The 13,776-nt window shown below is 27.9% G+C and overlaps 1 protein-coding gene across 5 annotated transcripts in view; it reads right to left on the bottom strand.

Annotated features, from left to right (window-relative positions):
• Positions 1 to 1,244: 1,244 nt before the first annotated feature.
• The window catches only part of LOC136984409 (supervillin-like), a 119,681-nt gene continuing 107,149 nt past the window's right edge, over positions 1,245 to 13,776 (bottom strand). For all 5 annotated transcript variants that reach the window (XM_067281490.1, XM_067281416.1, XM_067281650.1 and 2 more), the window contains 12 exons: positions 12,977 to 13,133; positions 12,733 to 12,893; positions 11,264 to 11,540; positions 9,439 to 9,590; positions 6,823 to 6,928; positions 6,543 to 6,750; positions 4,928 to 5,058; positions 3,466 to 3,621; positions 3,232 to 3,390; positions 3,032 to 3,153; positions 2,801 to 2,956; positions 1,245 to 2,665 (listed from right to left, as the gene is read on the bottom strand). In XM_067281490.1, coding sequence (XP_067137591.1) covers positions 2,579 to 2,665; positions 2,801 to 2,956; positions 3,032 to 3,153; positions 3,232 to 3,390; positions 3,466 to 3,621; positions 4,928 to 5,058; positions 6,543 to 6,750; positions 6,823 to 6,928; positions 9,439 to 9,590; positions 11,264 to 11,540; positions 12,733 to 12,893; positions 12,977 to 13,133 — 1,872 coding nt within the window. In that variant the 3' untranslated portion in view covers positions 1,245 to 2,578. The remainder of the gene's footprint in view (positions 2,666 to 2,800; positions 2,957 to 3,031; positions 3,154 to 3,231; positions 3,391 to 3,465; positions 3,622 to 4,927; positions 5,059 to 6,542; positions 6,751 to 6,822; positions 6,929 to 9,438; positions 9,591 to 11,263; positions 11,541 to 12,732; positions 12,894 to 12,976; positions 13,134 to 13,776) is intronic.

Genomic DNA, 13,776 nt, shown 5'->3' with positions numbered 1-13,776 from the left:
GCTTAATAGTTTGCTTTAAAGGATTAAGAGCGACATATTTTTTTTCTTGTTATGTGTGAAAGTGTAACAAACAAAACGTAAAATAAAAAATGACATTAGATATGAATTAGAAAAAATATTAACTTTTTTGTGTGTGTTTGAGGAATTCTAAAAGCCTGTATCAAGTGCTCATAGTTAAATAGGCCAATTCTTAACTGTCACTATAAATACTAAGATCTGTATTTATAAGTACAATTTACAATTACCCCTTCTCCTACTTTTGGTGTGGGATGATTGTAAATGCCAAATTTTGCAATCTCTGTTACACAGCCAAAATAAGGGGCTAAAATTCTACACTCAGATAAAAATTCTAATATAAAAATATGGCACAAAATCTCACCAATGATGGCAGCACTCTCACCTATACCCTCAAAAACAGATTTATTATCCCTTCAATTCTTGCATGTTCACTAAAACTATAAAAATATTTAGATAAAATTGTCAAAAAAGTAATAGCATTTTTTAAAATTTGTCAAAACAAAATAAAAATGGATATAACTGTATACATTAAAAGAGAAAGTTTGTAGAGTATCAGCTGTTAAATATTTTAATATAAAAAAAACTTTTAAAATCATTTTATTTTAAATTTATTACACTATCATTTAATTTGGATAAATTTCACAAAAGAAATTTTTTCTGTAAACCTTTCCATTTTTTTCAATATAACAATGTTATTAAACATTATATGTAGTGTCTTATGTATTTATTTAACATTAGAAATATTTGTTTATTCTTTCCAGAAAACATTGATTTTCTAGAAAGTTATATATAAATGAATTTACTAAATAATTCTTATTTAGATTACCATAAGAAATCTAAGATATATTAATCATGAACACAAACAAGTGTTATTATGATAGTTTTCTATCATAATAAAGCTTGATTAATAGCGAGGTTGAGGCCAAAGTTTTAAATGTGAAAACATGTATGTCAAATGTTCGGTGCCACTTTCCTGTAAGCCTAGAAGTTTGACAATGGCATTTGGAATGTCGAGCATGATTCCACTGATGATGATATCCATTGTCAAACTTCAAAAATCCAAACACTATTGTCAAACTTCTGGGCTCACAGGAAAGAGGCACCAAATGTCTGACGTACACGTTTTCGCATTTAAAACTTCGACCTCAACCTCGCTAATCTTAGCAACTATCAACTTGTAAACATTTTGCATGTTAGAATGATTTAATTTAAATAAAACACAAATGCCAATCTGAAAAGCTTTTCTTTATTATATTGAAAAATTATTAGTATTTACATTTGGCCTGAACTAGATTGCTACACACAGCAATATACATCTACCAAACACACATTACACAAGGGAATTGATGATGAAAGTATGAAATTAGAAATATATACATAGGAAACAGTATAATCTATATGTTTTAATGCCCAATTACAAGATAACTTTTTACCAATTTGCATATATATATATTCTTTTGGGCATGATATGCCAAGATTTAAAAGATTTTGCTACATTTTAGTCTAATTTATACAATATTCACCATTTTTATAAAATTATAATTTCAAATTTTTAGCAATGAAATTTTTCATTCCAATTACAAGTGAAAGAAATTTTTGACTAATATTAATAACCTTTTACAATTGTCATTTGATACAAATAATGTTTTAATAAAATTAAGCCACAAAACTGTGGAAATGCACTCCCCCACTGAGCAAAATAATTGCCTGCCTAATAAAGGCACAATTTATCACTGCATTTGATTATACACATTTGGTAGAGGCACAAGAAATACAGAAAAAGGCAAACTGTTGATTATCTCTAGTAAGGCACTCGAGCACCACAAAATCAAAAAATAATATCCTCTTTAACATATAGGTTTGGCTACGTCTCGTCTCGTCGAAAAATTTTGAAGGGATTCTCATGCATAATATAGATAAGTCAAGTTGTAGAAACAGTACAAAATGCATATATTTATAAATATAACCAAAAATTCTTATATAAATACCTATTGTAAGCATAAATATTTCTAAAAAAAAAAATTATAAAGCAAGGATTTTTACACAACAATCATTTCACTATTGCAGTTATAAATTAGGAACATTAGGTTTCATACAAATTTTATGAAACGTAAGGGAATATATGTTGTTTCTCTAAACTGTATTAAGACATCACATAAACCATACACCACTATACATTCATAATGAAAAATAAATACTAAATATACTCTGGATTATTTTATGTTATGTACAAAAGCTCTGAGAAATATTAATTATCACCCCAAAAATTGGCAAAAAAATTTTCAATTATCCCGAATGCTAAATTGATTGTCGTGTTACTATTAAGTAAAACAGAGGAATTACCATTAGTAACTATATTGCACATATATTACTGGAAAAGCCAAGTATGAAATTTATATAAATTTGATGATAGTAATAATAATTATAATTAAAAATAATCAAATTAAGTAATACACCCTTTTTTTCTGATGTTTATGTACAAATTCATCTGTTGAAGTAATGAAAAATGTAGGATAACTCTTCAAAACACCGACAATAAAAATAACGTGAATCACAAACTTTAAAATAATTTTACTGATTTCTTCATATTACATTGTTTCCAGGTGGGAAGATTATAAAATTCATCTTTACTCACTCTAAAAACCTCCTAAAATGCAAAACATTAATCAATAATTTAATTGGCAGGAGTAAACACACATAAATTATAAATCTTTCTTAATCATTAGTTGGAAAATCTTTGGGAATTTTAGATTTTATTATAATGAAAAAAGAATTAACATACCTCAAAATCTTGATCAGTAAGATAAGATTCCAATCGTGATGGGTTTACACCTTCGGGTAAAGGTAACTGTTGTAATTCCGATAAAGGATAATGCATCCTTGTTAATTGTGCTAATACTTCTTGTACAAAGAGCATTTCTCCTGGTTTTTTACCATCCTAAATTTATGAAAAAAATTTATTTTTAATAATTAAAACATATTATTATATAATTAGTATTAAAAACTTCATTACTTTTATATTTGAAATGGCAACATCATCCCTTTGTTGCCACTGTGGAAAGAGATTAGTAAACACTGCAGGCTCTAGACCAGCTGAAATCAGATATGCTTTAGGAGGATTATCATGACATTTATCTGAAATTATTAATAAACAGATATTTAATTCAAAATAAAATGAAACAAAAGTTTAAATTAGCGTAAAAATGAGCATACTTTGACAATAATGCAAAGCAGTTTCCATGGCACAACGACGATCGTTATTCCATCTTACTATTGCAGAACCAGTAGAAACATTTTCTGTATCTTCTGTCCCTTCTGGCAACCAGCCTTGCCATAAGTAAACGGCAGACTCGTTATCTAATAAAAACAGAGCTAGAAAACAAAAAATTATAAACTTTAAAATATATTTCATTATTTTAAATTATAATAATAAAAAATGGATCATACCAGGTTGTTGTGCTTTGTATAAATCTGACTGAAGAAAAGGATAAGGACAGGAATGTTTTTTACTATAATGAGGACATACTATTTCAACATAAGTAAAATTTCCAGAAATGCTATTCAAGTAGAATAAGCGTGGAGAAAAGTCATAAGATAGTGTACCTAAAATAAATTAAATAAAATTTATACACATAGATACATAGTTAATTATTAGAATCTAATAATTCATTAATAAGACATTGTATACTTAATAACAAATGATTCAAAGTATAAAATTGCTGTTCATTCTAAGAATGAAACTAACAAAGAGAAAAATCAGATGTTTGGGCCTCTAATTCAAAGAAAACTTGAGTGTGTAGCCTTTAACACAAACAACTTCTTGTCCAAATAATAGGACCCACTTCTCAAGTGTTTCCAAACAGCAAGCCTCTGAAAATTGAGTGTTTAGTTTATAAGACTAAAAATAAGGCGTAATAAAACTGTGTGTAAAAAATTGAAGGGATTAATTTTGAGTAGAAAACTCTAGGACCACTTTTTCTATTTGAAGTGTTCATTTTGAGTTATAAGCAATTAAAAACTTGTGACATCATTTCCTGTTTATCAAAAAAGGCTGTCTCTGTAGATTTAAATCTTTTGTATCATCATATAAAATTTTTATTTTTTTGTATATATTTTCAGATATGCTGGTATTTGTTATATTTTAAGTGTAACAAACACGATCGTGAGGAAATGATCCATAACATTAACAATAATAAAAAAAACACTATGGTTATGCACCCTATCTATTTTCATAACACACTTGTCTTTTTCATCCATTTACAGTAGCATCCAAAACTTATTTGTCCATGGTGACACAGTATGTGTATTTTTAATTAAACTTTCAACTTTTTGCATCTGCTTTAATTTGTTTTATGAGCTTTAACCTAAGGAATAATAACAGTAATAATAAAATAATTATGTTAGATGTAAAACTACAAAGTTTCAAACCTATATCATGTCACTCCAGTGCCTAGCATCTTGTCCACTTGGCTACTGCCACTCCAAGGAAATTTGAAACCTCCAAAGTCTTTTATGCTAAACACTCAATTTTCAGAGACCTAAATTTTGGAAATGCTTGAGAAGTATGTCCTATTATTTGGACATGGAGTTGTTTGTATTAAGAACTACGTGCTCACTAAATTTCATTCAAATCAGAGACCTCCTTGGAATACCCAAAAGAGAAACGTATTCAGCTTCAAGTGTGTAGTAAACTAAACCAGATTCAATATCTGTTTGTGATATTATGATAACTCTTGGGCAAGGAATTCATACATTTTAGAAACTTGATAGTATTACTTTTTAACATGAAATAGTCAATTAACATAAAACAGATTTCTGCTATTTTATAATAATAAAGTGTAAGTGTTGAGTTTATTATTATTAATTCAAAATATTCATTAACAACATGCATTTTAAACAAAATACTTACTGTCCAATAATGAGAGATACATATGACGATTCCATCCTCCTAATGCTTGCCAAAACTCTTTACACTCTGAACCTTCATCAATTTCTTTCATTGTTAAACTGACATGCTTCTGAAACATTTCCTGTGGTTTTCTAAAATAGTAATAATCTAATTAATTTTAAATATAAGGTTGACATTAATCATTAAGTACAGGCAGTCTCTGGACTTTTTTTACACATTTAGGTATAGCTGAAAGTCAAACAACAGTGTTTTGTATTATAAATGAAATTCCCTCCAAGAGAGCTATGTAAAGTTAGAAAAATTTTAGTTTTTTATGGTATTTTTATATCTTTATAGGTAAGTAAAAGTTAATAATTCAAGTTGTAACAGTCTGTTCATTAATGACTTTGATGTACTAAAACTTCACTGCATTACAACTAAAAATTTTATGCTACTCAGATTGGAAGGGTTAAGGTACAGTTATCAACAAAGGCCATTGATTGCACAAGCTCCGGAAAAAATTATTACTCAATTTGAAGAAACTGGGTGTTCAACCTGGTCAAGGGTGCAAATCTATCATGTCACAAGTTGTGGAGGATGTTACAACAGCTGTTATTGAACAATCAATAAATAATGTTGAATATTCTAGTGATGCACATTCAATGTCATGACAGGCTGTCACAGTGGTGTACGTGCATTTTTGTCTGGCCTAGGCTTAGTGGCCTAATGGAAAAATCTCCCAACGACAATAAAGAATTTAACACAAACTATATGTTTTAATGTAAATTGTACTTTTTTTATTACTACTGTTAAATATTTATACTGGTTCTTAAATATCCTTATATATTACTAAAATTAATAATTCTGGAAAATAATTGTAGATATTCCAAACTTTAGCAATTTTATTATCTGGGTAACAGGAAAAATTTTTCTTTTTTATTAATAATACTTTTCATGTCAAATTTTAAAAGGTAAAATAGAACTGTACTGTAAGAAAACTGGATATATTGCCATTATTATTGCATGGAATATGAATCAACATCATTATCTGCAGATTATGACAAAGTTTTAAATCAAAATGTGCTGTAACTACTTGAAATCTATTAAATCTTTATCTCTCACTTCAATGATGACACTTTCAGCATGTTGGAATAAAATATTACACTTATATGACAAATAAGACATAGATCATATGTTACAGATAAAATTGTGATTGACTATGCATGATATTTTCAACACACATTGCATTATATATATATTACACCTTGAATACATAATATTTGATACCAATTAAAATACATCCTGAATACATACATACACGTATATATTCAGGGTGTACTTTAATTGGTATCAAATATTCTAAAGGCATATCTCCATTGCTCAAACATTTAAAAACTTTATATAATCATAATATGGACTAAAAATAGGCAGTTATGCAACTTCTATTAAATTTAATAATTAGCAATAAGATGGCAGCTTAATCATCCACATTTAGTCCAAATTACATATCTATGTAATTAATTTACCAAGTTCTAGTCCAATTTGTAATTAAATGATTAATAGTACAATTCAATCCTAGTTTTATATGCATGTTTGGAATTTTCTTAATAATAATAATAATAAAACACACACTTACTTGTCTATTAGTTTATTTACTGCTTTCAAAATAGCTTCTTTTGAATGTTTTGATGACTTGCAGCCATGCCATATGTATACACTTCCTACAATTGTATCAATCAGAGCAAAAGAAGAACGACTTCTAAGACTCTGAGTACTGCATGCAACTTCTAACAAAGCTGCTTCTTGTGGAATTTCGCCTTGAAGCATAAACAATCTCCATTTTTCTATTAGAAGAGTATTTGAAAATTAGTGTTTTATTAAATTCATTTTCTTCCCTGTTTTTGAATTTATCTAACCTTTCTTGTTACTTAAATAGTCCTCTCTTCTTCCTTTGTAAATAATCATTCCACCTTCAAACAAACTTAGAAAACAAGGTGACTCTTTTTCTTGAATTACTCTTATCTGTATTAAAATTATTTGATAAACTCCATAAGAATGTATAATTATATGATAATATTGATATGATTAATAGATAATAATTTGAATTAGTATTAATTTTCAGTCTACATGAAGACTATGAAAATAACCAATAAAAATTGAATATAGTATTGGAAAATTATTTAAATAAAATATACAGAGATGGCATTAATTTTTATTAATTCCTTAAGTTTTTTTGGTAGAAGAGAGAGAAGTAAATCTACTGTATGTTCATATATTCATATGTTTAAGATGTTTTAAAAAAATTAATTTTTATTACTGAGTAATCAAATATATAAAGATGAATTTTTATTGGATATTTATACAGCATTAACATGAAATGAAAATTCTCTGATTAAAAGTGCTTTAAGAAAAGGAAAGAACTAGAATCTAAATAAACAATGTTATGCAAATGTTGTTATGTAAATAACTCTTCAGTGGATAATGGAACCGTCTTCAGATGGAAGGGAAGTTCCTATACAAATGCTAATGAACTTCAAATTTACTTTGGTTTTTCCTTAATTTAACTATAAAGGAAAAACCAAAGAAAGAACCTATAGCAAATTACATAATTGAATTTTCTAATTTCTTATAATACTGAAAACATGAAACAAAATAAGTGAGGATGTTGAGTAGTAATAAGTTATTTATTGCTTCATACAATATTGATGCTATTTAAGTAAATAATATTTTAATTTCAAGCATGTATATTACATTTAAGGATTACCCTGAAAAATCAGCTTCTACTGTACTATTTTAGATGCAATTTTTGTATTTTTGCAGAAAATCAAACATATTTTTAGACCCATCTAAAAATTCTCTAATTAGTCTCAAAAGGGGGAGATCTAATTCTTGCACCTGGTGAAAACAGGTAAGATTCGCTATAATCTAATAATCTTAATCTTTGCTCTCGTTGCTTTTTGCACGAGTAATGCTGGCCTCATCTGCTAATTTTTTATAACTCACTGAACATTGTTGGCATTAATATATTGTGCATTTATAGAGCTAATTATAAAGAGCAAAGTATAAGGAAACATGATTTAGATTTTCCAGTCATATTATCTATATAATTAGACTGGAAATCTATATGATATAAAAACCTCATATTCATAGATCTGCTGTCCCAAATATCCCATCTAAAATACAATGATGATCAAGATTTTGATTAGTACTTGAAAAACTTCAAAACAAAAGCAACATTCTGGATCATTGTTGTAGACATGGTAGAAATTACTACACTTTCTTCTTGTTAACTGATTTAAAAATATAGAAAATGGGTCTGTAATAAGCATTTGAACGCAACTTCCAATAAATGTAAAATAATAACTCAAGCTGTATTTTTTTTATTTTTGATATTTGTTAATGAAATGAAATTCAAAAAAAAATATAAGTATTTCTGTTTACAATTACAGAATACGATTATAAAATGTTCTTAATGTTTTTTTAACTCTGTTCTGTGAACACTAAGAGGACTCTTTTTCTGCAAACCCATTATGGGTTCAGCTGGCCTCACATTGGGACTGCCAGATGGTGAGAAATGGGGCCTGACATATCCAGACAGACTCTCAAAATTAATTGTAATTAATAGCATGATATTTATATTTAATTATAATTTCCAAGTATTGCAAAAACTATTAAATATTATCTATAATTTTGTTATTAAGCATTAAACGTTTAATTGAATAATTCTTCACAAATAAATGTTGCAATAAATCATAACTTACATGCATAAGTTATAAAAAACAGAAACCTTTATTTCTTTTCCAGCAAGAGAATTTAATGTAGTGACAACTTATAATTTGCATAACAAAAAATTATTAGATTAGATTTATATTAAGTAAATAATAAATATTTTCTTTGTATTGATTTTGATTTGACTAATAATGGATAAATCGAAAGAAAAAGAATTATTATTGAACTATTCATTTCTAGAATTTTGTCTATAACAATTACTAGGAAAAACTTCAATTGAAGTTTATATACAGGGTGGGCCAGCGAAAACGAAATGGCAGAGTGTTCGCGTTCGTCCAAGCAAATCGCTCGGACAGGTCGCTTTTATTCTCGAGGGGACATCTTTTGCAATAAAGTTTTTGCGATTCTGAATACAACAGACAACAAAAAAGTTTAAAAACTCATTTATTATGTATTAACTAAACAAACATTTATTTCGAAAAAATTGTTTGTTTAGTTAATATTCAGATTTGCAAAAACTTTATTGCAAAAGATGTCCCTTCGAGAATAAAATCTACCTGTCCGAGCAATTTGCTTGGACAAACATGAACACTCTGCCATTTCGTTTTCGCTGGCCCACCCTGTATATTTCATTCAGTGATATATGAGTTTTCCATATAATATTTGTAAATATTTTTAGTTAAAAATCAAAATTTATTTATAAATATAAAAACCATTAGTAAAAATATTTGCAGCAATTTGTCTTGGAAAACAGCAGTAATTTGAAAATTATCCAAAAGACATTATTTAATAAATATAAATACCTGTGGTCCTCTTTCTTCATCCAGTTCTACTGTCATGAGGGCAGATGCACCTTTCTCTGTTATTGTGGATTCACTTCCTTGCCAGAAGAAATAAGCACACCTTTCACGTCCAACAAACGAATGTCTGGACATCTGTCCCGACAAATCTCTACCTATATATATTTAAAAAATGTTCATATTAAATACAATAGAATCTACTTATTAAATGATAATATCTCAGAATTAACAGGCCCCATAAAGGTTTCCCTTACAATAAGCAAAATGTATCTTTAGTTTCAGTTATAGTTATCATTATCAGGTAAAAAAATGTCTTCTTGTGCCCTATTGGCCTCAGTTTAAACAATGTTTTGAAGTTTAAATTTTTATCACCATTTCAATTTTTTTTTTCACAGTACAATTGTTTAAGTTGATGGCATTAAAAAAGGAGGAGCAGAAAAATAACACTGAATGAATCACTAATAATGTACAATAATAATTATAATTAATAAATCTTTAAGTTACATTAAAACAGTTAAAAATATATATATCCTTTTAATTCCAGAGTCAATAAAACCAAAATTTCCACCAGCTATAGTCTTATTTACTTATTCTCACTTATGTGATCAGTATATGTCAGCCCTAAAATGACTATAATAAAATTATACTGCATATGCAGGGTGTTTACAATTTATTGATAAATTAATGTTTAATAAAGCATAAACCATAACATTTTGGAGTGACTGTTTTTTTACACTGAATATAACAACTCTAGAAGTTTTTCTTGTGAAACTACTGTCATCTTTAGTAACACGTGCGATAACCAATCTGTAACTGAATTCTCACCAAGTGTTTTGCAGCATATCTTAAGAGACAAACCACTATCTCTACCATCCAATGTTTCAAGTTTGCAATGTCATAATCTATTTCACAAATTCTTCTTCCTTTACATCCTTCCTTCCAGAAGAATGTGACCTGGGAGTGATAGTCTTGGAATAGGACTATTAAAGCCTATCTATCAATGAGGAAAGAACACGCAATTGGATTGTTGTATAAAAAGTTTTATCGAGTTGCCGTATTTGATGGATCCATGATTAATTGTTTTAATCTGTTCAATAACTTATAGACATCTTCTATAGTTTAAAAATTTGGGATTATATTTTAAAATTCATAAATAAATACGTATTTTCAAATTTTTGATAGCATTACTTTAGAAAGATGAGATATATATAAAAAAAAAGAGGAATTGAAATTGCTAAAGTTAATTCTTCAATTCTTCAAAACAGTGTTATCAAAAAAACTATATTTAGTATTACTGTCAAAGTTTCTTGCAGACCAGGAATGGACGACCTTTTTCTATGTAAGGGCGACATTTCAAATCTTTTGAACTGACATGGGCCACATACAAGAGAAAAGAAAGGGGAAATGTTGGTATATCACAATTCTTTATTCATATAATCATAAATTAGCATAGGTATACTTAATTTAGCTTCTGGAACAGATGTAAATGTAATATATTGGAAATATTTGATTAAATATTAGTCATTTCTAGTTTTAAATTACATTTGATGTGTTTGTTAGCCGGTTTCTTGTTTTAATTTTTAGTAAATTTATTGCAGAAAAATTATTCACATACATAAGATGTAGAAAATAACATTTGAATTTTTTGCTTCATATTTCCTTAAGCTGGAAAAGCTGCAGGTTGCCCATACCTGTTGTAGACAGTTTGCATATAAACTTGGTTTGAGTTACTACTATGTCTTTAAAGAATTTTAGTAAAACTGAACTATATATTCTAAAAATTTTGAACATTTAATTTTATTATCTGTTTTAGAAAATCCATACTAACCTGTCTGCGTTATCATATACTGCCATCTAACAACATATGTATCTCCATTGTGAAATTGTCCATAACTCGATTCTGGTAAGAGATTATGATCGTATTCTAAAATATGCCATATTTTTATTGCCAATGTTGTAATTTCGTAATGTCTTCGCTCGGCCGAATCAAAATATTCCGTTCCTCGTCCAAGATGACTTCCTTCCAGGACAAGATCAGGTTCTGGTGGTTTCTGTTCGATCATTTCTTTGGTATTGCATGGCTTCAAATTAAGTACTTCGTCAGACTAAAACAGAAAAATATGAGCTTAAAAAGATGTTTCTTTTATTCTGTTAAATTTTATCATGTGTGTATTTTAATGCTTATATCCATATAACATATGATATCATTTACAGTGTTCTAAAAGATTTTCAATGAAATTTTTAAAATTATAAACAAATTAATTTAAAACAGTAAATATCAAAATTTATTTTAAATAAAGGTATCCCTTGCTTAATGCGATTTTACTTAATGAAGGATTTGATTAACACACAAAATTAATTGTGGAAATCCCTTTATATACATGGAAGTTTTAATTAACGTGGCTTATCAGCTGTACTTAATATAGATATGTTTTTCTCAGCAAATAAGGTGCTGGTGAATTTGCTATTTTCATGCTGAGGTGATTTCCAATATAGATATATAGTTTAATTATGATAGTTATGAAATTTAACATATTACTGCTAATGTGATATTGCATTCTTTGTTTAGAAGCTAATTTTAAAACTTTACTTCATGTTTTTGCTTGTGTAAAATCAAATCGAAATGTCTGCATATAAAATGCATATCAAGCATATTATGAACATTTTTTAAGTTTTCTAAAGGATATAACGCTATACAAACAGTAAAAAATACTGAGAATATGGGGAAGATACTCCTAAACATCAGACACATCAAATGTGGTTTTAAAAGGTTCACTTGGAAAATTTTAAACTAAAAAATACAAAACATACAGGGCACCTAAAGCTGTTGAAAAAAAATTTCAGGAAAAAATTGTTAAAAATTGACAAATAACGACTTGTGAACTTGCAACAAACCTTTGTGTGTCATTGACATGATGATTGTGTTCTGCATGCATTAAGTGAAAAAAACAAACTGGATCAAGTATAATTTTGTCTAATGAAGGAAGGCAATGCTAAGATTTTATTTTATTTTTAAATTAGTTTCAAATTTTTATTATATAAAGCTTTTCTTATGGATGACAAAATAAAAATAATAATATTTGTTATTAACTGAAAATTTGTTCTAACAAGTGGTGTTTGTTTGGTCTGATTAACGGGATTTTGATATACATGGTAGAATCAAGAGATTAATTAATCATATTAATCAAGGGATACCTGTAATTAAATGAAAAGTGACTATGATAAAGACAATATCTGTGTTCAAACTCTAGTTTTAATAACTAATCATTATCGACATAATAAATTAAAACTGCAAACCTTGCTTTCATCAGTTTCTTGACTCTTCACTCTTATTATTCGAGATAAATCTGGCCAGTCAAAAAACTTTTCTTTAAATAAGACTGGCTCCATATGTTGATTAATTTTGGCAAAAATAGCCCAATCGGGACGTTTAGATCCCTTTAGAGTGATTTTTTGTTCTGTAAATAGAAAATCATTTTGTGTACTAATACAAAACTGTAGCAATTATTCTAACTATTCTGAGATAATACTTGCCATCTACCTAAACTAGCATTGAGAGGATTTATGTCGCATTCGGAATAATCGTAGCCCTGTTCCCATAATTCTTTTGCCAACACTACCGCAACTTTTCTTTTCTCGAAAGGTGCAGTCTTCCCTTGCCATATATACATTTCACTTCCGAAATCGAAAACCAGTACCTGAAAATGACAATTAGTATTATGAATAACATTCACTATATAAAATTGTTTTAACACTTATACCATATGTATTATTTTTAAAATAGATTTAATTATTAATTATACAGACTAAATTCTATTGTGAAGAAAGTATTAAAAGATCTGAAATGACTCTGACAACTGACAGAACACACAAATTTCTTATTTACAATAAAAATTTTATTTTTTATTCATTATTTTATGAAAAATTGTCCAACAGATCCATATGTCTGTTCAAATATTATTCAACAGCATCAAAATAGAAAGCAAGGCATGAATAACACTTTTTTTCAGGTGTATAGTACAAATGATGTTAATTAACTTTTAATTTTTTTGTTTCAGAGCTCTAAATGGTTAAAGAGAATTATTCTTTCTTACCTAACCAAAGAGCAAAGTATTTCCATATTAAAATTTTATTACAAAAATAAAATAGTTGAAGCTACTCATCTATTAAATGCCAAATTTGGAATAAGAACAGTGCAAAGTTACAACATTGTTAGACTAATCAGGAAGTTTGAAGAAATGTGAAGTGTCAGTGATCCTGGAAGAAAACAGAGTCCTGTAACAGCAACTAGCTTTGCAAAAGCAGAACTCAAAGAAGCCTTAATCAGGCATAACAGTCCTC

Source organism: Centruroides vittatus, unplaced genomic scaffold (assembly GCF_030686945.1).
Source record: "Centruroides vittatus isolate TY-2023 unplaced genomic scaffold, ASM3068694v2 contig_1012, whole genome shotgun sequence".
Classification (NCBI taxonomy): Eukaryota; Metazoa; Arthropoda; class Arachnida; order Scorpiones; family Buthidae; genus Centruroides; species Centruroides vittatus.
This window is presented reverse-complemented; position numbering and strand designations above follow the sequence as displayed.